Source organism: Patagioenas fasciata, chromosome 12 (genome assembly GCF_037038585.1).
Source record: "Patagioenas fasciata isolate bPatFas1 chromosome 12, bPatFas1.hap1, whole genome shotgun sequence".
In the NCBI taxonomy this organism is placed as follows: Eukaryota; Metazoa; Chordata; class Aves; order Columbiformes; family Columbidae; genus Patagioenas; species Patagioenas fasciata.
Window position 1 is genome coordinate 13599254 of NC_092531.1, and position 24946 is coordinate 13624199.

Consider the following 24946-nt stretch of genomic DNA (forward strand, 5'->3'; position numbering starts at 1 on the left):
TTGAACTCTTGTCAAGAACAAGCAGTTGTAATTAAATCAATTATGTGTGCTTGGAAAAGTTTGTTTATTTTGCTTATTAAGACAGAATTGATGAAAATTAAAGGAAAAAAACAAGAAAGTTAGTGGAATCTTGATACTTTTAATTTATGTTCTTAAAATATAGATTTGGAAGAAACTCAAATGTAGCTGAAGTGATATTCTTAAACAACTGTAATTACTGGATTTAGAGTTCCTTAGTTTTGTGTTGCTTAGGGCCGAGAAAGAGCACTGAAGAGAAAGTCTTCGAGAGCTCAGTTGAAAAATGGTCTGTAGAGATACAGTTTCAGGTGAAGAGGTGCCATGCTTAATTACCCTGTTGGACTTTTTTGAAGGTAGTAGATTGGTTTATTATATACCTGGAAAATGCTTGATAATGGTCAATCTCATACATCAGTAGTTAATATAAATATGTCCTGAGTCAATTAACATAACAGGGTTCCAAAACATAAAATAGTTTAAGATTAGAAAATAAACATTTGTCATCAGTGGTCCATGCTTTCAAAATTAAAAAGCTCTTTCAAGAAGATTGCTTTTTGCTCTTTCTAGTCGAAATGTATTTTCTGTTCCCTTTCTGTTTAGATGCAGAGACGTTACAGGAGTATGTGGAGCTGTGGATATGCCGTTTGCTGGGTGTGTGAAAAGCTCAGTGCCTGCATTTGCAGGTAGCCGAAACTTTGTCAGAATTACTAGGTCAAAGGGCTTTTGTTTGTGTGATGGTTTAGTTTTGTTTTTAAACTGAAGTGACCATGCTGATAAACCCACTACTGTTGTATGAGCTTACTCATTGTTGTCAGTCTGTAAGGGCAATAGCGTGGTGCAATAGGAGCAGACCTGTAGGATGAGTCTGTTGGCACTGAGGACTTGATGCCCATGTCGTTTGCATTTCTGGAGCTTTCAGCTCAGTCTAGTCCCGTGTCTTTTAGTGGTTGAAGTGTATCTTCCAGTTTAGCTTCAGTTGGAGGAGTCCAGCGGTTTGCTCTGAGACTGCTCTGTTGTGTTAACTGGAGCACTGTACATAGGATGGCAAGATTTGTTTCAAAGCTTGTACTAGATCCAAACTAAAAAACTGGTGCAGAGTTGTGATAAAGCACATTGTGCCTTAGGAGAAGACAGAAGAGAAGGGTGTGCACTTTTAAGATTTTGTTGGTGTTAAGATCCTGTGAAATGAGTGAGAAATACATGGGAGTTGACAGAAGAAGGGACAAATCTGATGTGAAAAGGCTGTAAAGGAGGGTTAAGAGCCTTCAGTTAACCATCAGAGGATAGAAGCAAATCACATAAAATCTGTAGGGAGTTTTCTGAATGTCTAGATGCTTTGTCATCTGTTACTTGAGTTCCAGGGCTCAGCTCTGCTCCTTTCCCTCTGGCTCCATGGACACTCCTCACCTGCCTCTGTGCACAGGCTGCTGAATTAGCTCGCTTTGCAGCAGGTCGGTGTTTAAACCAATCTGGTTGGACTTTGTTTATCCTCTGTGTTCAAAAAGAGATTATATAACTAGCTTCTGTTTATGAGCGCAAAATTAAAATAATCCACTTAGTTGTATGTTGTTTCTTGAATGGCAGAATTGATAAGGTCTGTTTTCCCACAGGTTCATGTTCTCTTGTGCCTTCTGGCCCTCTCAGCTCCTGTAATACCCCACTTCCCATCAGAGTCGTTCCTGTTTGCTGTCCCTCCCGGTGCCGGCAGTGCCCACGCTAGCTTTGCTCGCTGCCTGAGCTGCAAGCAGAACGCTGGGTTGTTTGTTCCCCACCGTGGTTCTGCTGAGGAGCTGAGATTTTTTTCCAGAGGTAAGGCAGGGGAGGAGACAAGGTGGAGCATTTCTGTGTGTAGCCGGAGTGGATGTGGGGTAAGGGCTGGGCTGTAGCTGTCTTTTGCTTATTGGAGATGCTGAAAGGGTCTGTTTTACCTACGTAGCTTTTGATTTTGAACTTGTAGGAACTTAGTATGTTTGAAATTTCTCTCCTCCTGTGAAGTTGGGTTGATATTGGTCAGTGGGTTCCCCATTTAACAGCAGAGGACTGACAAAACACACAGACAGTGCAATTGTCTAAGCCTTATTTTCTCTAGAAACCATGCTGTAAAATAATCAACTGCACTAGAAAAAGCTCACCAATGTTTATGATAAAGAATACAGCCCATCAAAGGGTACATAAGCAAATGAAACCCATGACATAAGATACTGTTGCTTTAAAAATTTCTGCCCAGATGATCTTTGTTAAAATAATGTACCAGAAAACAAAAGAAACATTTTAAACCTGAATAGTTTCAGTGATCACATCAACAAAAAAAACCAAACAAACCAAAACCGCAGCCTCACGTTTGATACTGGAGGAGCTGAGGCTGTGGTTCCACAGCAACTTGGAACAGTGTCTTGGCTGCGACAGTCCCACTGGCAGTCAGCGCGATGTCTGGGGTGTGTGCTGGGGCCCTGAGAGCAAGTGGGGGACACGTCCTCCTCCTCCAAACCAGGATGAGCCCTTGGTCCTGCCGGCAGCGAACAGCCCTCTGCCAGATGTTGCTGTGGGCTGTTGTGAGCAGCATTCCGGGAGTGCTGTGACCGTGGTCCAGCCGGGCTGTGCCAGCCAAGTGGTTGTGTTAGCTGACATGGTTCTCTGTGGGTGATCGGGGTGCAGCACTGCAACCCCACGGCCTCGCTGGGTTACTGCTGGAGCTGTCCTGTCCCCTGCCAGGAGTTGTATGTTTTTATTCCACTGCTTGTGATTCTGTGTTGAAACATTTCAGTTTACTAAGCTGCCCTAAAAATACAGCTAACTGGGGAGTGAGGTGAGTGCCAGAGCTACCTGGGGGAGGGCGCAGCGCTCTGGCAGCAATGAGATGGGATGAGGCTGTCGAGGAGCCCCAGGCGGGGAGCAGCAAACCCTGGCGTGCGGGCGAGGGAGCTGTGTGGGTGGGAGGCAAGAGCACCCTGTGCCTCCTGCTCTGCAGACACTAACGTCTTGCAGCTACACACTGAAAGGCAGCGAATGGCACAGTCCTGAAGGAATGAATAGTGCCTTAAATTGACTTTACTGTCGGAGAAAACATCACAGAACTACAGGCTGTCATACACATGTAGCTGCTCATAACACATGGAAAAGTAGCTGCTGAGCTGGGAGGGATGCAGAGGAGAAGGAGGTATGGAAATTAGAAAACATCCCTTCTACCGGCTGTTTTCCATCATATGATGGACCCAATTTGAAATCATGGTATCTCTGCAGACACGAACCACCCATGAATGAACCTCTTACCACTTGAAAGGGATGAACCTTTATAAAAAGCTACTAAAACTTGATAGCTCATCAAACTATTTTTAATTTTTTGTGTAATCATAACAAGTTGCCATCGTGAAATATGCTGCTTTGAAATTGGGTCTGTCTTTTTGAAACACCTTTATGAGTATCAAGAATACTGTTCCATGATTTTGCTACAAAGTTTCTTCAGCATTTCTAGTGAAAAGTATTATGTGCTCTGTCATATATGTAGAAGGCACAAAGGTGACAACTGTCGTATTTAAGTTAATTTGCATGAAGTTTGGCATTTAAGTTAAATTAGGTCTTCTCATTATCTAGGAAATTCTCCCAAATTATAATGTAACTGGTTTGTAATGTAATAAATTAAACACTGTCCAGAAGACTTGCATTGCTTTGGAAGGTGGCATGGGCCTTGTTCTGTGGGGTTCCTGGTGGAGCGGTTTATTCCTGGTACTGGGGAATAATTTGAAAAAAATCCAACCGCCAGGTAAGCTCACAGGTGATATTAGTACTTTTTGTTCTTGCAGATTTCTCTGTTTAAAAATAGATAGATATAAATGTGTGGATGGAGTGCGGAGATGCGTGGGCTTCAGCTGTCCCTGTCCCATTGGGCAGCATGTGGATTCCTGCCCCATGGGACAAGGGTGCAACCTCCCTGCTTGCAGACTCGGAGTTGCCAGGCACACAAAGCCAGCAGGCTTTGCATGGGTTTTTAAAGAATGTAAACCTGTACCATTCAGCATCCCTCACAGTAGTGTTCATAGTTCTATAGCTCCTGCCTTTTTCTCCAGCATAAGCTTCCCCAAGTAAGGCACTAGACAGTCAGTGTCTCCTCAGTCAGCAGAGCAATTTCCTGCTTGTTTACAGAGCTGTATCTGCAACTTCAACACCATAAAGTTATTATTTCATTACATCTCACCCATTTTAAGTTGGCAGGGATATGTTAGTCCAAACTGGAGGCAATTAGCTTGTGGCATAAGTGAAATTCAGGGTAGAATCAAAGAAGAATGGAAACATTGTAATGTGTACGCAGATCAGTTTGGGCTCACAAAACTTTTGTTGCTGTTGTCAACTTGTGTTTATTATACTTTATATTATCGGTATATTGATCAGAAACTCCCTATAACTTTGCATGGAGTAGCCAATGGGTTGTGTTTTATTCTTGTGGATTTTCCACCCAAAATAAAATAGGAAAAAAAGATAATGAAAGAAAATAAAGTGTCTAAAACAGCCTTGTTGTGGTGGGTTCAGACAGGTACCTGAAACTCATTTCCGTTAAGTTTCTGAAACTTAATGACATTCAAATTCATAATGTCTTAATGTTATGTTTTCAAGCTTATAAGTAAAGACATAATATCACTCACAAATTAGTAAAGCTGTTTAAACTTTAGCACTTATTTTCATATCAGTTTTATCTCAGGTTCATGCACGAATTGGCGAATTAATCTCAGAGACTGAAGTTTGTAAGAATGAAGTTTTCTTTGCAAGAAATAGGCCAGAATGGGCTATGAAAACATCAGGTTTAAATCAGCATGTATATGTAATGGAAAATGTTTCGTTTAAAACCTGTATGGACAGTGACTGATAAAAATCTTGACTGTGATGACATTTTCCCCATTTTTAACAACCACGTTGGTTGATTTCTTATTTTTCATTTTTAAATCAGGAAACCAGGTGTGAGCATAATAGCAGCCCCTTACAGGGCAAAGAGCACAGCTTAAACTATTTTGAACGGTTTTGAAACTGTATAGTGCACCAAGGAAGAATGTTTTCCAGGACAATAAGACTCATATTATCATTTAAAGAGGTTTTATCCTACAATAAAAATAGTCTGCTATTTTTAAGGCCAATGGATCAGCCAAAAATGTTATCTAGCCTTTTAAAAGATAGCAACCTGGCAAAGTCCTGTGCAATATGTGATTGTGGTTCTGATCCCACAGGGAGATTATGGTGAGGCAGAGCAAGATTAGGTTTGCTGGTGAAGTTCAGCAAAATGCAACTCTCTTGGCTGTGTAGACCTTGCAAAAATTATTAGTAAGTTACTCCATGGCTTCCACAGCCCAACACAGATTACTTGGGCTTATTAATCTTCTTGATTTTTTTGATTGTTTGTGTGTGTGTGTGTTTGGGGTTTTGTTTGTTTATTTTTTTAATTAAAAAGATAACTAATATGGATGAGATGAACAATTAAGAAAGTAGCTAATGAGAATTTTTTTGAGGTCAGACAACATCCTGGCAGGTCTCTTCAGGAAGTGTTCAGCAACCTGTCTGTACCATGGGTTGGAATCAGAGGGAGATGACTTCCAAAAATAGGCTCCCCCTGTCCCAGCAGCATGGATTGAATGTCCGGAGAGCCTAATATGTCTAAAGACAGCTGGGCCCTTCCAGAACCTGACTGAATAGGGCTGAATAGGGAATTTCTTATCTGCTCCTCTCAGACTTGAGTACTGCAAACTTTTATTTCAGAACCTCTCAGCTCTTGGCGAGCTCTGCCATATCTGAAGCTGAGGAATGTAAAATTCTTGGCAACACCAGAGATTCTAGATAGTGTCTTCCTTTGGCAGCAGACTTTGGGGTTCAGTTCTGAGAGAACTCTTCTGTGATTAACCCAGCTCTCCATTTGCTATTGTTGATTAGTAGTCTGACCCAAACTGAAAAGACTGAATTAATTATAAGTGTGTACCCTCACTTGAAAAAAGAAAAATATCTTGGCCGGGAGGGGATAAACTTTCAGTTCCAGATGGATATAGTATAATCAAAACAAAGCCTCACTAGCAGGGCCATGGCAAAACAATGGTGCCTAGAAATATGATTACTAGAGCAGAAAAATATAGTAACAGAAAATCTATTTTCTGCTAAGGCTAGTTGTACAAAGGCACTTCCATTCTTTGCCAAACTCTTTCTAAGAAAGTGTTTCTTTCAGGGGAGATGCTTAAGCTTTGGGAGGCAGAACTACAAATGTGAGCCTGAGGAATCCTGGTTCAAACAAGGACTGAACCCAGGGGGTTGAGCAGGATTTTGTTTCAGACTGAACTGACTTAGAAACCTGGGAGATGTGGAGAAGAAGAAAAGGTGCTTGCAGTGAAACAAGGAAGATGGAGAGTGTGTACACATACGCACACACATAGCAAGAAGAGCCAGAGGCCACAAATGTATTACAAAGAGCAAGTTTTATTTTAGTTACCTCCCTGGGCCTGCTGAACTTGCCCGTATTTCAAGGCTTCAGGCAGGCACGGCCTCCCGCTCTTTCTCACAACAAGGCAGGAATCTCAGACGTAGTGATAAGGTGCCTAGAGTTTCTCACAGGCCTAACACAGAGGTTCTACTCATCAAGCACATAAGGTCAGTAAAACAATTAGTGTGATGTATGTGCTTTTTCTACAGACAGGTGCAAGTCACTTGAACATATTGACATTTAACTAACCTCGCCAAATCTTCCGCTGTATTCCTGTGCAGAGAGGTGCCATTTGCATTGCATCTTTGATAGCTATAACTGCCAGCTATTGTTTTGATGAAACTTGTGGTTTCTTTATACATTTATCCACATTTCATAACCAAGCACCAACATTTGAATAGTACATGTTGTGTGTTTTGCGGGTTTAATAAATCATTGCCTTTTTATTTTGCTTTTACCTACAGTATACTAGCACTACTTCCAGACTTGTTTGAATCATGTTTTCCTAGTTATTAGTTGTCTCTCTAGGAGGCAGTTGCAGAAAAACATGCTTGAAGATTCAAGAAGAGCAACAAATAATGTGGTGTGTTGCAAAATATTAAATACATCAGCTGGAATAACATGAAATTGCTGTCATTTTCTAGGGAGGGAAAGTAAGTTGGTTAAAGAAAGGCCAAGAGTCTTTGAGAAGGAAAAGTCTCAACATCCTTGAACTAACAAAAAGCATTTCCTTGACGTTTTAAAGTGCTTTAGGGCCTGTCTGGATGAAAGACTTTATCTAGAAGTCATGTTCTGTGCCTTTGGTGTGAGTCCAGACAGGTATATCATCATGCTAGGGCTACTGTTTGTCCTGTATTTCTCTCTCCCCAGCAGGCATGGGCTTCTCAGCTTTTTGTCCCTTTCCCTTGGTGACTTGGGCTTCTTTGTACATTGGCTTAAGATCTTGGGTTTCTTGAAGGCATCACTAGTAGCACATGTATAGACTTCAGCCAGCTCAGTGAACACATCTTTTTGTTGGAATGGTTCTTCATCCTTGAAATCTGTGTCACATTGCAGTAATGAAATGTGCTGATGAAATATGACTTTATTATTTGTTTAAAAGGACATGGAAGAAAACATTTGTCCATGATTCCTCTTCCTGTGGATCTGCCCACTGTGATCCAGCTTTCACATCCAGAAATATTTGGACGGAATGACTGCATTTTCAGTAGTGAGGTGCATTATCCAAGCGGGTGGCAGTGGGACACCCAACCTGCACCAGTAGCTCACGTGTTCAAATGCAGGCAGCGGTTGTCACAGCTCTTAAATCTGGTGACAGATCACAGCTTTGTGCGTTGGTTACATGTCCGTCTGTGTCTAAAACATAAACAGCATGCATTGACACTTTTGCTCAAAATTTTACTTTATTAAAGCAAAAAAAATCTACTGCCTTCTTGGCTTTGTGTGAAAAATGTTTCAAGAAGTGCTGTGGAAGCAATGCAGGAAGAATATTGTGGTTGTTAAAATCAGATGTATTTCACAAAATTTTTTAGTATGCGTTGTTTTGCAATATGAATTTTTCGTACTCCTGGCTGTCAGCTCCATGATGGCGAAACCTGGGGTATGGGCACAGTTGCTCTGAGAAGGGAGCGTTTTTTAGCTTACTCTGCCCTTTGGAAGGGAGGTGTTCTGTGGCAGCAGAGGGAAAATACTCTGTCATCAGAGACTGTGTCCCCAGTAGGAGCTTGATCCAATCTATAGCAGCAGCAGCTCTGTTGTGTCAGAAGTGCTGAGGATCCCCAGACAGCTGCACAAGTTTTGGCCTTTCCTCTTCCAGTCTCACCTGCCAGGAGAAGCTGTGTCCCCTCCCAAGGCCACAGCAAGGAGATCCAGGAGGATCCTGCACAGCACAATCGAATGCTGGAGAACCTGGCGAGATAGGAACAAAACAAAACAAAACAAAAAATCCCCTAATGTGTTCCTGTCACTCACCAAGTTATGGTCCTGAAGCGTGTTGGGTTGTCTTAGTCCTCCAGAGCTCTAGCGGTGTTCAGGCTTGGAATGGAGAGTTTTCAGTGGTGGCAATTCGGTGTTATTACTATGAGCCAAATAAAATGTAGAAATCGTTCAACACTATAATTTTAAATTTTCGTGTCAGTTATTTCTTCCTGTTGTTCATCACGATTGTTCTTTTACCATCTCAAACTTTTTCCTATATCAAAAAACCTTAAACCCTGTAATTATATGTGCCTCACCTAATTTTTCTTTTAATGGTTTTTGGAAAAATAGATAAAATGGTAGTACCATATGGGGAGGGAAAATAAATCATCCCTAACTGAACGTTTCATGGAGGTATGTTCTTATTTAGAAATATGAGTCATTCACAGGAATTTCTTTCCTGTAGGTACACTGTACCTGTGCCATGGAATAACAACAGTATTTAGGGGTAGCCAGCCTGACAACGTGGTGTGTGGGGACTCAGGAAAATGGGGAATTTATTGCAGCTGTGGCTTGTTCAGTTGCTGATTTGAGTAGCTCCTTCATTTCTGACTTTCCTGTCTCACAAATTGTTTAATGAGAATTCCATTTAGTCCCTCTTTGCCATGTATTTCTCTTTTGAAGAATGAGGGTTTTCTTTTTTTTTTTTCCTTTTTTTTTTTCCTCTTTCCCCCTGCTTTCTGAGTTTATTATAGACATAGAAAGAATTCAAGAAGGGTTTTCTGAGAGTTTAAAATATGAATGTATATAGTGCAGAAACATGGCCTGAGTCTTTAGATGTTCAGTATGTTTGCTGTTAATATATTTAGTTAACTTTGGGTTCACAGTGTTGCGGTAATACTTCAGTATCAGCTTTCCATGATGTGAAAGAATTACAGTCTTGCACAGAGAGAGGATTTTGAGCTGCAGGTTCCTGAAAGAGAACTCGCTGAAAAGAGGCTGGAAGTACAGAACTTGCTGAGGGTTGTATGGTGTAGTCCCCCCAAATCTCCCTGTAGGGCTGGCCAGGACGAAAGGGGACAGAGTGAGATCCTCGTTCCTCTGGCATTAGTTGGGCTCCTCACTGTCCGCCCGCCGCGTTGGAACCCCCATCGCACAGGTTTGCGTAAGGAAATTCAGGTGCATGTTTAGACTTGATTATTTTGAGTGCAAGAGCATGCTAAGGATTGTCGTCTGGTTTATGCTTGTTTCAGAAGAGCAGCACAAATTTAATTCAAATAAAAACTGTCTGCTGCCAAATGCATCTGGCATTAGGAAAGTAAACTTCTGTCATTGAGAGGGTTGTAGGTAAATGTTGCTAAGTCCAGCAGGGATATTTATAACCCGAGGCTTGATACCCAGGATGTGCGATGAGCCAAAGAAGCCTCTGGCAATGGTGTACAGACGAGTCGAATGGTTCCTCTGGATAAATACTTCCTCACCACTTACAAACATTACACTGGTTCATCTTTTGTCTGCCTAGTATTTGTTTCAGTTCTAGAAGAATCAAGCAACTTGCAGCACAGCAAATTTTAATAATATTTTTCTTCTCAAATTGGAATTTCACTAGAGTCAGTCTTTTTTCAATATTTTACAATTTTATCTGATGCCATTTCACACACATTGTTTTTAGCACGGTCCTGGTTGATTCCTGCTCGGGAAATGGCAGTCAGCTTCCATTGCTCACTAGAGCAGTTCCGGAGACTGCTGTTTTGTCAAGTCACATTACAGGATGTTTTCTAGTTTTTCAAAAAGTCACACTTTAATGAATGTGGTTTACATCGTTGATTATACCGAATCCCATTATTTTAGTATTCATTTACTGTATTCCTAATTCCCCAAGGTAAGTGGTTATCCATTGTCAATCAAACCTTGAATTAGTTCTGTGTAACTCTCTTATCTTTCAGAGGTTTTTGAACTAGGTAACTGAGAATTAAGAATCTTACTCGTGTGTATGTTTATATACTCAACGTATATATTTTATTTTAATTAAAATATTTCATTCTTGACAGTAACAGTTGAGTACTTTTTTTACTAAGTCTTCTAAAAATAATGTCAGGAGTTATGTTATTCTTCCTTAAGTAGAACACCTTTCATTTGGAATTGAGATTCACCTAACTATGAACAAATGCAGCTGTGTACACTGTTTTTAAAAATAATTCTCACAGTATTTCTGTGTTTGTAAATCGCATCCTTCTCATCAATGCCTTTTCCTAAACAAAATAGCTGTTGTGACATGACTTACATTTTAAATATTATAGATTATTTATTCTCTCTCTGCAGCAATAAGATACATGCAAAATGAAAAGCAGATAGTAATCCCTATTGCGATAGGCATACGCTTTTCTTTTCAAAAAAAGCCTTTTGTTATGACTTCAGCTAGGAAATGCCTATTGCTCTCTTACCGCCATTCCTTTGCATCACAGCTCATATGGATTTCTTGCTCCTGACCCAGTACATGCGTGATTTTAAGCACAGGAGTCGTCCCATTCCAATCAACCCAAGGCTGAGCTTTGTTCAGCTGAAGAGGGCACATCCCTCCATCCAGAAAAGCAGTTCTATTTGGGTTGAAGGTTGGAGATAAATGGGATGGATTCTCTGGAACAGCCTTTTACTCTCCTTTAATAAATATTGCCCTTGCATGAGTCTTCCTGGGGTCTAATCTTGTTCCCAAAAACGGGTGGATTAGAGGTCAATCTTCAGTTCTTCTGTTGCTCCTCAGCCAGATTGAATGCAGAGTCTCGTTTATTATTTCTTCTTCTGTGAACACGACACAAATTCAGCTTTATGCCTCATCTCAGATTTAGTGTAGAGACTTCAAATGAAGTCTGGTGGGGAACACAGGGATGGGAGGGACTGCCCAGGCCATTGGGGCTGGGGACATCAGGACAGCCCTTCTCATCCTCAGAGCAGGTCATTGTTTGTTGGAGGGCTGTGCAAACACCTCATTGATCTAATGGTTAAGATGTATCCATGGCCAGATTATAGTCATTTGTTCTTCTGCCAATGTTGTGCTTCAACTTAAACAGCTCCTCTCTTCTATTTAAATGAAGCCATGTAGATGGATGTAAAAACTCCATGCATCAGAACGCTGTCAGTGTTATATAATTTTTTGAATTCATGATCTGAAGCTTAATACATTTCTTCAATGACTAAGTATGCTTGTTTTTCCCTTTTATAGCTTTATATGTGGTACCCATGAAAATGAGGCTGAGAACGCGGAAGGCTTCTCAGCAATCCAATCAAATCCACACGCAACGGGCTCTGAGGGCAAAGAGGAAACACTCGGAGGCGGAGGAGAACGTACCTGGGGGCGGAGGAAAACCGCAGAAAAATGAGACAGGCTTGTTGTCTTCAATCAAAAAGTTCATTAAAGGAAGCACAACCAAGGTACACTGGCAGTGGGCTTTGTCTTTTGTTTTTTAATTGGGTCATACGCAGTTAAATGGGATTTAGATGTTTCTATTAAGAATAAATGAACTTGTGTAATGTGGCAGAAGCAAAACAATCTTGTACAGAATTGGAGGACAAGAAGTACCTGTGATAGTTGTGTAAGGTAACAGATATTTGAAAAAAAAAGGTAGACTTTCAAACCCTATGCAAGTTGTTTATAGGCGTATTTAAGACAATCCAGTCAATTACAGGATTTATTGCCTTGGTATTTCTTTGTGAAAATGTTGAGTAATAAATTCAGTAGATTTTTAATTTCAGGTTTAAGGATTTTTTCCATTTGGGAATTACCAGTATTGGCAACTAAGAAAAGGAAGTCTGCAAGCATAAATTTGCTGAGTATTTTTAGCATTTTTATTCAAAATTGTTTAGGAGTCCATCAGTCGATAAAGGTCTAACCTCACAAATTCAACCATCAGGAAACTGACCTGCCTGCTCAGTGGCTTGTTGCAGCGAATGCTGCCCCCGTTAAGGGATCACATTCAAACACTGTCAGGACTGAACTGTTAAACCTTGTCTGTCTTCATGCGAACACAGATCTGAACTTCACCAGCTCTTACATGCTAAAACTTCTTGAATGTATGTTTTAAAGGTGAATTCTATCTATCTATCTGTCTGTCTGTCTATCTATCTATCTATGACTTCGCTAGACTGAATGTAACACTGCAATTGCTTCAAAAACCTGTGGTTTTTTTTCTGTAAAGAGAGACCAGTAAAAAAACCAAAACCAACCAAACAAAAAACCCCACACACCAGCACACACAAACCAAACCACAACAAGACCAAAACCCATTTCTTTCAGTCCCAGCACTCCAGATATTGACATTATGTAGCTGTAAATTTTAAAGAAGAGTAGCCAAGAAGTTATCACAGAAATTAAAATGTATCCCAGAATAACTGTATGCTAAAAACGCTATGGTATAAATTCAGAAATTGGGGGGGGGGGGGGGGTGGACTAAGTGTTGAAATGATCATTTTGTAACAAGCTGAAGTAGAAATAATTGTAATTAAAGTAGTGGTATATTCTTAAATTGTCAAAAATATAATGAAATTTAATATTTCGTGGCATGTGTTAATTACCTATCACAGAAACACGGAGGTACTGACAAAGAAATGGTTTGGTAAAAACACATTATTAAATCTGCTTACCATTTGTTTTTCATCAAACTGGGACAATTAATCTATTTTACATTCAGCATCTATATTGTAGCATAGCAGTGCAACATTTTGGCTGCAAAACCACTGCAACAATACGCTGAAATCTAAGCAAAACATTTTACATTGGAATTTTTAAGATAAGGGAAATATGTCTGATTTTCCTTTCAATTTCCTTTGTCTCTTTAAGGTTTTGTTAACCTTCTCTCTTCCTCTCTTGTCTTCCTCTCCCAAATCTTTAAATTACATTTCATTCTTTTTTTTTTTTCTGATAGTTTTATATATATATATGTATATATGTATATATGTATATATATACATATATATATATAAGGATGTCCCCATTTTGGCCCCGTTTCCTTCCCTGTCCTCTCCTGCGGCTCTGGCAGGACGTGGTGTGGCTGTGGTGGCATTGGTGGCAGGACAGTGACAGGGCTGAGCTGGCTGCCAGCACGCTTGTGACTTAACAAAGTGGTCCTTTGGCTGCCATGGAAACCTCTGACTCCAGACACAGTGGGTGTGCACAACTTGCCCGGCTGTTCGTTCATGGGTATGCTAAAGCCTGAGCCACCACTGAGCTCTGATGAATTTACAGCAGTCAATGGCTTAATCATGAGTATACCTGGACAGTTTTGATCACAGTCATGGGTCATCTATGTGGTGTTGTAAAGGTGTCGTATTAGAAATCTGAAAAAACCTTAAAGCTCTTTAGTTACAGTACCAGAGACTAAAATGTGGTTCTTTGGGTGTGGATGGTGGCGGGTCTGATCTGGAGGGCGCTCACTAACTCAGGGCCCCTGCAACAGTGTGGAGCACACAGTTATCATTGTCATTTATACAGTGACAAATCCGATAAACCAGAGGAACTGGTACGCGTGTGCGTACAGGAAGTACTATGAAAATTTTTAAATGTTAATGTCAGAAATATTGCAGAACTTGCTGTTGCAAGTTACTCTAAACTTGTTCGATTTGGCAGGTTCCAGCACTGAGTTGACTTTGAAAGTGTTGTCATTAATTCTAGTCTCAGTTTAGGCCATTCCTTAATATTTACACGGTTTCTGAAAACAACCAAAATGTTTATGTCAGTAGACATTGCCATGTTCCTTATGGTACCATTATTCGTAATAATAGGTTGTATTGAATTGATCAGATAATTCAAATAGATTATATAAATACATTGAAAAGATATCTTTCTTTATCTGTGCAATAAAATTTTCAGTGTATAAACCAAATAGCTCAATAACTTCATATGTAATCCCACCTCTGAACTCTGTTAGCTAACGTTAACACCACATGGGCACAGCAGCGTGAGATTTCCTAGCACATGGCGGTGGCTCCTCTGCTGGCGGAAAAGAGCTCTCTAGACTTAGTGAATTCTTTGAGCCTCTGCCGATACCATCAGCCACATTTCCTGCTTTCATTGTCATTTTTGCAATGGTTCTACACTTGTTTTCCATAAAGCAGAATGAGAATGCAACTCATTTTACGAAGGCCAGTGGGTAGCTTTTAGAAGTTAATTAACTTATCTCATTTTTTACCTGGTGTTGACCACTTGAATGACCTAGAAGATGAGATGCCTCACTGTTCTTAGATCAGTTCAGTGAGCCATCCGTTTTCCCTTGTTATATGGATTTATGGTATATACAGTATTATTAATTCTAGTGGCAGTAATTAGGTTGTTCTTACCAAGGTTGTTGGTCAAGGATATTGCCAGTAGGAGGCTTTTGGGATCAGTGGTGTTTACTTGTCCTCTGATATGGATGTCAACACATTTCCATGTTCATTAGTATTTCTTTTAGCTGTGATACTGTTAGCATGGACTTCAGATTAATTTTTCTAAAAGAGCTATTTGGGTGTTTTTGGAGCATGCAAACCACTTTTCTCTTTTTCTAAGATGAACTGCTGCTCCAGAAGGGTAATATTGTAATTCTAAAACTGAAATTTTAATTAACTTTGTTATGGTCTGTGTCCTTTTTATTTATTTGGATATTTAATTCAATTTATTTTGCATTGCCTCAGTGTACTGTTTTTGGTCACGCTTTAGAGTTCAGATTGCCATTTTATGAAGTTGTAGTAGGTGCTTTGGGGGAAGAGGGGAGAAACCTGTCTTTAACATGAGCCTACATATATAGTCATGCACAGAAAATATGCAAACATGTTTGGTTCTGTATCATTCATGTGAGTGCCACAGGGCAGGACAGTAATTTACTTCAAGGTAAGAAGAATCATTGGGTCCTAACCGCTGTTTACTACATTTTTACCACCCACGTTTTGCCATGTACTGCCTGATCTGGATGGAATAGCAGCAAGTCACACACTGCAATACAGTTTAACAAGCCACTTTCTGTAGGGAGCAGGGTGCAGAGTTTCATACTGAATATTGTTGTACAGTTTACATCCTGTATATTTAACAGGCAGAGAAATCACGTTTCGAATAATTGTCTCTCCATTTCCCCAACTCCATAGCACTTAAATATTTATAAATGGGCTATCTAGTGAAATAGTACTTAAAGGCAGTTTTTCCACTACAGAAGTTCCAAGTACAGTTTTCTTTCCTAATGCTTTGCTATTTACCTTGAGTTGTGTCAGTTTAAATGAGTTTAAAATTCCAGCTGGCCAGCTACAAGTTGCATATTCCGCACCTGGAAGCGGAACAATAAATGGATCTTTTGTGAAACTTTCCCTAACAGCTAATATTTGCTGGTAGTGTTCCATGGAGGAAAGAGGCACTCTTCAGTATGTTTCTTTTTTCCCCTTTTCCTGTTTTAAGGAAGAAAGAGAAAATCCTGCAAAGCGAAGTAGAATTGAACGGGATATAGATAACAACTTGATTACATCCACACCTCAAACAAGAGAAAAGCCTAATAAACAGATCTCTCGAGTACGGCGGAAAAATCAGATGAATGGAGGTTTGTAAATACACTAATCGTATGTTGTTGCAGCAGATGGTGATTGAGAGGTCTTACTGCTGTTAACTGGTACAGGACATTCTTCATTGGTGGAGGCTGTGAAGGGGTTTGTGATTGACTTCAGTGAGAACAAGGCTGAGCTAATAGCAGCAAACTAATATTTCTAAGACTGAAGCAACAGTTACCTTACTTCTCAGACACATATCCACTGGGTCTTTGTAAGAGCAAGTTGGTAATGTGATCATGACCAGCTATTTTGGAACTGATTTAACTTTCTTTTTATTATCCTAAAAAGCCAAAGATAATTATTTGATTTAGCTCTTTTCTCCTTTCCTCACCAAAAAATAGTGAAATGTGACTTCCCAACTCATGACCTTTGTGGGAGTAACCAGATGTCCTTAGATATTGAAAGCACTTGTCAAACACATAGGCAGGTTTCTGTGATAGTATCATAGGAGGAGACCTGGCCGGTCCCCCATTCCCCAGTGAGTGGGGATCCAGCTGGAAGCCAGACCTGGCTGTGCAGTTAGATCAGGCTGCTCCAGCCTTGGCAAGTTTTGAGTATCTTTAAGGATGGAGATTCTACAACCCCATTCCGGCGTCTGACCACCTCCCTGTGAAAACTGTTTCTTTTTGAATATCTCTAATACTGACATGATAAAGTGGTCAATTAATGTAGAGTATCAGCTGTGGTTCTAAATGTGACTTAAGCCCCATTTTTTCTGGACTTCTTTTGTAAGGAAACAGGACTTAGGTGACTGTGCTGCCTGTCAGTGTTCTTTCATTCCCCATTCCCCCAGTGACTCTGGAATCCATCATCTGGTTTCTGCTAGGTTTGTCAGCAAGGCAGAGGACTCGGAGATCTCATAGTCCAACAAGGTTTGCAACATAGGTATCTAAGTAAAGGACAGAGCTCCAAGTGAGTGACTTGAGCGATGGCCACAGTGTGAGAGGATCACTGCTTGGTCGCCGTCAGGTGTCTGTGTCACACATGGCTTTAGGAGGAACCCCTTTCCTAGTGTTTGCTGTTATTGAAGTTGTTTTTCCTCCTGGAGAGGTAACAGATACGCACCCACTGACAGTGTGATACGCACAGACGATGCTCAAAGATGAGAGAGAAACTATTGACTTAAATCAGACATCTGGAGATCCTGTGCACATAGAGCACACTGAACCCGTGTGACCGTCACACCAAGTTCTGGGTTGAGGTATTCTGTATTAGTGAAGGCGCTGAGGTGCAGCCAGCACACCCTGCATTCTTCACAGAAGTGCTAGCAGTGCGAAGGGCTTGTCCAGCTGAGCTGCCAGAGCACTGCTCAGTGCGTGTGCACAGCATGCATTCCAGATGGACACACACTGCCCAGCCTCCTCACTGGGAACTCAAGATCTTCTCTTGCATTTCAGTTCGAGAACCATGTCTTGGATCTCAGCCATGAGATGGCAAGTTTTAGTTCTAGGATGTACTTTACATGCAATTTTATAGGAAACCTTAATTGTTATGTGTTAACGTTCTGTAATGTGGAGATTTATTTAATTTTATGTCCTTTTTTACCTATGATAACTAAAAATTATTTGACTTCATAACTGTGTCTGTACATAACTGTGTGTGGATAGGTGGAGAATAAACTATGAGCTCGATCTGGTGAAGGGTGGAGGTTCAGGCACTGGAGCTGCTCTGACACTTGCTCTTGTTTCCATCTAGTGGAGTCCCTCTGCTACTGACACTGACTGTTGGGAGAGGTGCACAGCATCCTCACCTCTGTCTTCTGTTGGCAAGCCCATTGAAAGGACTGAAACTTCTGTTGTTTGTTAATCTAGAGCATACTTTTATAAACAATGAGTGCTTCCTAATTTGAAGTGTTAACCTTAAGATGGTGTGGAAAATTGGCATTTTGTTTTTATGTCAATACTAAATTGCTAGTTTTTTAAAATAAATTAAATACTTATGCTATTTTTCTTTTTGTCAACTAAATTGAACCATGAGCAAGAGTCATCTTTCCTATAATGAAAATAATGACAATGAGAGGATGTAACTGAAAAGCAGAAGCATGGTATTATACTTCCTACCTTTTTTTTTTTTTTTCAGAAGCTGGAACTTATGAAATGACAAACCAACATGTAAAGCAAAATGGAAAATTAGAAGATAATCCTACCACTGGCAGCCCCCCACGAACTACCTTACTGGGAACCATATTTTCTCCTGTTTTCAATTTTTTTTCACCAGCAAATAAAAATGGTAAGTATTATTTTAAAAACTAGTACTGCTAAAGCTAAGAAAGATAGGTTGGTTTGCTTGTTTCTAAGAAAAAGCTGTTTTGAGTGGTGATACACAGACCAAGATCAAGAGTAACTACTACCAAATAAAAGGCCTCCTTAATACTTGGAAGGGTTGATCATTAATAAAAGAAGTAGTGAGTTTATATGCATCAGAAATAGGTAGTGATAGCTATTGTAAATAGCTAGTGGTGTACCTTTTATTAAAAAAAAAAAAAAAGGAAAAAAAATTATATTAAGTTCCTTGTACCAAACATAAAGACATTTGTCATGGTCTTCATTTTGGTTCTTATTTTTGTAACTTGGATCAAACACAGCCATCTTCAATTACTCTGAAACATCTTTGGTGTGTGTTTAATAATGATGACCAGCATTCTGCTGGGGAACTCAGCTGAAGGGTCCTGGCTATGAGTGCACTGAAATCTTCCTGCAGGAACATCAGGCTCGGATTCTCCAGGCCAAGCTGTTGAAGCTGAAGAAATAGTCAAACAGCTTGACATGGAGCAGGTAGATGAGATCACTACAAGTACTGCAACATCGACCAACGGAGCAGCGTACAGCAGCCAGGCAGTGCAGCTCAGATCCGCTGTCAACAACGGCCTGGAAGAGGTAGAGGAAGCAACTGACCGGGACCTGCCACCGCTCACGGGTAAGAAACGTGGGCTTGCTGGGACTCCAAGTAGTGGGGAAGTGTTTGTGATCTGTACTCTTATGGAAATCCTAGCACCTGAATTTTGTGCAAGTTAATATTTCATCTTTTCTTGGAGCATGCAAACAGAATTAATAGTGACTTTTGTGTTCAATAGACAAACGTGTTTTATGCACCAAAGACACAATTTTGGCAAGTCTCGTCTATTCCCAGTATAACTCAGTTGACCTCATAGTATTTCTTCAAATGAAAACAAAGATTCCAAAAGAATTTTTATTAATATTGAACCTTCCCCCCCCCCCCCCCCCATATTAAAAATGGCCATACTAGACTTGCAGGTCACAAAGAGAAATGTGCACCGTTTCGATATCTTACATTAGAACAACATGGTGAAGTGAGTCAGAAACATACAGATCCTACATTGATTTTCCACATATCCTCCAAAAGACTCATCATACATATTTTTTGACAAAAATTGTATCCACAACATTCAGCTTCTCCTCTCTGTGGATGGGCAGCATCACTTACCCGTGCTCTAAATCCCCCCAGGACATTCTGTAAGTGGTGCTGGGAGTCTGAGGTCTCCTGGCCGTGGAGGTGACCACAGGTCTGCTCCAGACCTTCTGGAACGTCCTGGCGTCAGAAGGGCCCCTCAGTCACTGCAAACCCCTGGAACGTGCATCCAGTCCATCCCCCCAGGGCTGTGTGGATTGCCATGCTGTGTCACGTGGGCACTGCCGCTCAGCCACGCCATGCCGTTCTGTGGGTGCTGTGACACCGAGCGCTGGGCTGGCTGCTGCCAGGCTGCGCAGGGTGACACAGGGGAACTCAGGGCTGGGCTGAAGGGAGGTTTGTTTGCACTGTTGTTTCAGGCACTCGGGTATCAAGTGCAAATTTTCACTTTTAAAAACTGCACTAATAAAACTAGCTCTTGTGGGTTTTTGTTTTATTTTTTTGTTTTGGTCAATTTTCATTGAATTTTAGCACCAGTATCTCCAGACAGTGGCTACTCATCAGCCCATGCAGAAGCCACCTATGAAGAAGACTGGGAAGTCTTTGATCCGTAAGTGCTAACGTTTGTATTGAAAATTTATTGATAATTTTGGGTATTGGATTAAGACATTTAAGTTGGAACAGTTTTATATCATGGTAATGAATTCCAAATGCTGTTAGCTTAAAAAAAAAGTGTATATTGATGTGGTTTTTTTCAATTTAAAATACTGATTTCTTGTGCAGCCTTAAATATTTGAAATATTAAATTGAACTACAACATTGCCAGTTAAATAATGTATATGCATTTCTATAGCAAAATCTGTATTCTTTTCAGATATTATTTCATCAAACATGTTCCACCACTAACAGAAGAACAGCTTAACAGGAAGCCAGCTCTTCCACTGAAAACAAGAAGCACACCAGAATTCTCATTAGTTCTAGACTTGGTAAATACCTTTATAAACACATAACTAAATGCAAGGGTTATGTAACATTTCATTTATTTTGTTTGTGGCTGAAATTAGTAATGTTTGCTTTAAACAAAAAGGTCTTGTTGTCTGTTATACAATTTTTAGTATTTTTAGTTGTAGTCTACATTTAAAAAAATAATAGTGGCACGAACAGAATGCTTGCTATATTTGTTGAATACTTAACATCCTGTTTAAAAAAAAAAAGGCATTACACTTTTCGTTGTCTCAAACAAAGAGTTATCTGTCCCCATAAAGCTTTCGTAAAATGTGGGAAAAAATAACATGTAATAAATAGGAAAATTCAGCTTCATATGTATTGCATCAAGATTGATCAAGAATGAATCTTTTAATTCTTAGAAAATTCTTAGAGGGCACAAATCCGCTTTAAAAATATTAATAGAAAATATATTTGTCTTTATAATAATTTATTTCAATCTCTCAGTTTTGAAAGTTTTTTCACACCCTGTTAATGAAGTCAGAAACATTACTTTATCATGAACAGTATCGATTGGTGTGTCCTCTAGTGGTCGCATGAATGGATAGAGTGTTCAAACTGACAAATGCAGGTTGGAACTGAATGATAGGATAGCCTAAAAAATTAAAATATCTTCTTATAATGATGCCCTTGGCACACAATTCTAAATGAAATTTTTTGAAAACTGCAAGAATAATGAAATGCATAACTCATTCTAAGAATTCTTTTTCAATCTCGACAGCACTTGCACTAAAATAAATTTTCCTGACTAAACAAATCTATGTTAAAATGAGCATAAAAATCCAGAAAGCTACTTCTATTTTTAACATTAGTTTCACAATCTTCTCTTTCTTTTATACCATCTCTAATTTTTTTTCTAGGATGAAACACTAGTGCACTGTAGTCTAAATGAGCTAGAAGATGCTGCACTCACTTTTCCAGTTCTTTTTCAAGATGTCATTTACCAGGTAACTAGTGTGCATAGAAAAATATGTACCTTTTAATTTTGTTTAACGTATGAATTCTTGCTGCACATACTTGTTATCATCTTGTTTAAAGGGAGATAAGCAGCTGCCTGGCATTTCACAGCTGCCTGGGCAATAACCTGCAGGTGTCACACTGTGCACGGTGGGTTGTCCTGTGTTAGAGATCCTGTTCATTGCCGCAGCGATGCGGTGGGGTCAGTCACTGGCTCCGGTCGCAAACCTCACTGCTGCAAGCGCGGGAACCATCCTTGTCACAGCGATCTGCCAGCAGCTGTTCTCCTGGCACCTGGAGTTCAGCTGGATCATTGCCCAGGGGCAGCTTCTCACTGACTTTCACTTCCTTCCCTTCCTTCCCTTACAGGGAAAACCAGTCCATGCTGATCGCTCCTTCCCTCACAGGGAAAGCCAGTCCATGCTGGCCGATCGCTCCTCTCCACCCAGCAGACATCTTCAGAGCCTGGTGTGACCAGCACTGTCTCGATCCTTAGCCTTACCATGTGCTTTGCCAGTGCCCATTCTGCCTCTTCACTCCCAGAGAGAGTTTGCTGGGTACTTAGAGTGATTTTTGATTGTCTTGTGGAGACTGCTGAATTTAGGTTTTTGTTCTGCTTTAGGAGGTGCTGTTAGTTGTGTGTGTTTTATCTTGACATAGCATAGAGGAGCAAGCGTGGGAAGGAGGAACTCTCTTCCTGCAACTACCCAAGAAGCTGCACTGACACAGGCTGTTGTTCCCAGGTCCTTTGGTGTGATGTACCTGGAAGTGCAGCTTCCTCACCATGTAGTTCGCACCATATCGGACCTCACTGTAGTATCTTTGGAGAATGAGCCACTCATCAGGCACCTTAAAAGGCCACTTGTCCAGGTACTTTTCCTGATTTAAAAGATGTTTTTCTTCACTGTTGCATATAAAAACCCTTGGCATCGCAAAAGCTGAAATAATTTTTAAACGTGGGTTATCTGATCTCTTATTTGGTGACGGCCATGCACAGTGTCACCCAGGCTGAACTTGGAAGGAGCCTTAGAATTAGTTCTTTGAAGGTTCTTGACACTGCTAACAGAATCAGGAAGATTAAAGCTTCATTTTTTTTTCCTTTCTTCTCTTACAAGATTACAGTATGGTTTGAGTATTTTCTGTCTATAACTGTGGTCCTTTTAGTGATTGTATGTTTATGCTGAGATCTATCTGGGATTTGGCCTTCAGGAAACGGAAGTCAATGGAAAAAGTGACTTACAAGATTTCTAAAGCTTTATTTAATGGCATTGTACAGTTACTATGTGGGTCCTGGCTGAGTTTTCTCGTAGCTCTCTCTGGTGTCTGGGCTGGTTTTGCCAAGGAGCAGCTTCTTGCAGCCTTGAGAAGGTCAGCCACTGCCTCTGAGCACACTCTCCTGATCACTATATTCCATTTTGCTCAGTTCTTCAGTGGAAATGCATCTTTATGGATCCATCACAGAATAATTCCCTTTGATCTTTGTGATCCTTGAAAGATGTTCGGGAGCTCCATTGGTCAGTTGTAGGTGATGGAGTGTAGTGTTCCATGTATTCTGTCTTGCTGTCACCGATGAAGACGTAGGTGCTTTACTTTGTTACGGCAGTGGGATGAGATAAACAATACTTGTGAATTCTGGCTCTCCCTTCTAACCAGCTCCCCTCTGTCTGTTCCTCGGCAGTAACAGAAGAGCCATCCAGCTTTGGATCTGAAAGCCAGGAAGCCGTCATGTATCTCAGGCAGCATCCAGAGAAATCTGGTCTTAGGTTGGGAAGACAGGCTTAGTTCAGCAGAACCTCTCGAATTGCAGTTCTGCCCCTTGAAGAATCACGGCTGGCTGCACTTGAAGAAGCTCTGTCTGGTTAGGAGATGATCTTCATCTTGAATCACTTAAGACATGGTTCAGTGGGAAATGAGCTGGACTTGTTTAGCTGGCAAGCCCAGGCTGCAGCCAGGCCTGCCGTGTGTGGGGCAGGCTGAAGGGAGGCAGCTGCACGTGCCCTCGGGCCCTGCGGCAGAGCCTGCCGAGGGCTCAGGGAGGAGCAGGAGAGGTCCCGTGGCTCTCGTGCTGCTCTGGCATCCCCAGGGTCCAGTGGGTGCCCGGCTGTGCGGGGCCGATGGCACTCCTGCTGTGCTGCAGCAGTAAGTGCAGCTTCACATGGCTGGTGAACTGAGCCCTCTCTGGCGTTCACCTTGTGAAATGATGGCAAATCCTGAGCGATAGAGATACATCACAGGTATACTGAAATTCCTTATTGGCATTCCAGAGACTGGGACACCAAGTGGAACACACATCTTTGAGGTTTTTTAATGCATGAAAGGAATAATCTTTCCTTCCAATTCCACCTTCAAAGAATTAAAGTCCTTTGTATTGTGAACGAGGAAGGCATTGAATGACAATTTTGATTTTGCACATTTAGATTTTGTTGGATTTTGTTGCCATTGAAACAGTGGAATATGATGGTCGTTTGGATGGGGAAAAGCAAACAAACAAAACACCAAAAACCTTTGAGGGCCTTTTTTTATATGTTACGCACTTATGAGGATGGATCTCTGACAAACTTTCAGTAATTAAAAATGGAGAAAATTATTATTAGACTTCTATCTGTATTTTCAAAAATTATATGTCACATTAGATCTGCTCACTGGAGTGATGGGTGTGTTTTGTTCTACTTTGGTTACTTAATTCTTCTCTTTGGTTACCTGGGGTTCTGTGTCAGCTCCTCGGAGCTGTGTGTAATGGTGTGGTTGTTTTATGTTATGCCAGAATGTCACAAACCAGTAAAAACAAACCAGTGAACCTGCCATTGATGTTATTGTTAAATTTTATGTGTGTGCGTATAAGCTGTGATTAGAAATACATATTCTACAGAGAAATTATTTTCCCTGGATTTCTTCTTTACATTCACATGTGAACTTCTTAGAGAAAGACTGATATTAAAATAGATATTGTATTAAGATAGATACACACTTATCACTGCCTGGCAGTAACCTAAAATAGACCACATTACAAAGATGCTGCAATTACCCACAGGCTAAACAAACTGAAAAATAAACCCCACAGGGCGTGCACACGTGAGGAACCCAAACAACCAGAACTGTTCTCTGATCTAATTGAATGATTTCTAAAATTATTTTAACTGGCCATTGTGACCAATATAATTCAATTCAGATTTAAAAGGAACAATAAATTATATAGAAAACAGCTTTATTTATATTAGTGGCAGCTGAAATATCAACAGATATCTTACTGCTTCGGTTGCCAGGGGAGTTTGTAGGAGACATGTTGAAGAGGCTGTTTCTGAAATAACATCTGTATTTCTTCCGTAACAGAGAATAGGCTTGTTCATTTGAAATCAAGCCCTGGAAGAAACCTTAGAACCAAATAACATCCTCTTCACATACCATTATTAGCAACTCTTAATCTTGTGTGCAGTGAAAACACTCAAGTCCTTTCTATGACTTTTTAGTTTTGAAGAGAAAGATTTAGGTTGCAATAAAGTAAATATTTACTCAGGAAAAATGCTACAAACAGAATAATCCTTTTGGCATCTGCAAAGAAAAACTCACCTCCCCTTAATCTCTGAGTTCCAAGGAGGGAGGTTTGCTGATCACATTGTGTGCTTGCTACATACTGAGTGAGCGCTTTGCACTGAATTTACAGCAACTTGCATG

At 40.5% G+C, this 24946-nt stretch overlaps 1 protein-coding gene across 2 annotated transcripts in view; it reads left to right on the top strand.

The window, feature by feature from the left end:
* CTDSPL2 (CTD small phosphatase like 2) overlaps positions 1–24946 on the top strand; it is a 39203-nt gene that overhangs the window by 6254 nt on the left and 8003 nt on the right. Inside the window, exons 2-9 of one of the 2 annotated variants that reach the window (XM_065847081.2) lie at positions 1629–1827; positions 11604–11812; positions 15798–15936; positions 18023–18172; positions 18644–18859; positions 19844–19922; positions 20187–20298; positions 21178–21264. In XM_065847081.2, coding sequence (XP_065703153.1) covers positions 11621–11812; positions 15798–15936; positions 18023–18172; positions 18644–18859; positions 19844–19922; positions 20187–20298; positions 21178–21264 — 975 coding nt within the window. In that variant the 5' untranslated portion in view covers positions 1629–1827; positions 11604–11620. The remainder of the gene's footprint in view (positions 1–1628; positions 1828–11603; positions 11813–15797; positions 15937–18022; positions 18173–18643; positions 18860–19843; positions 19923–20186; positions 20299–21177; positions 21265–24946) is intronic. The other variant, XM_065847082.2, reaches the window with a different exon arrangement.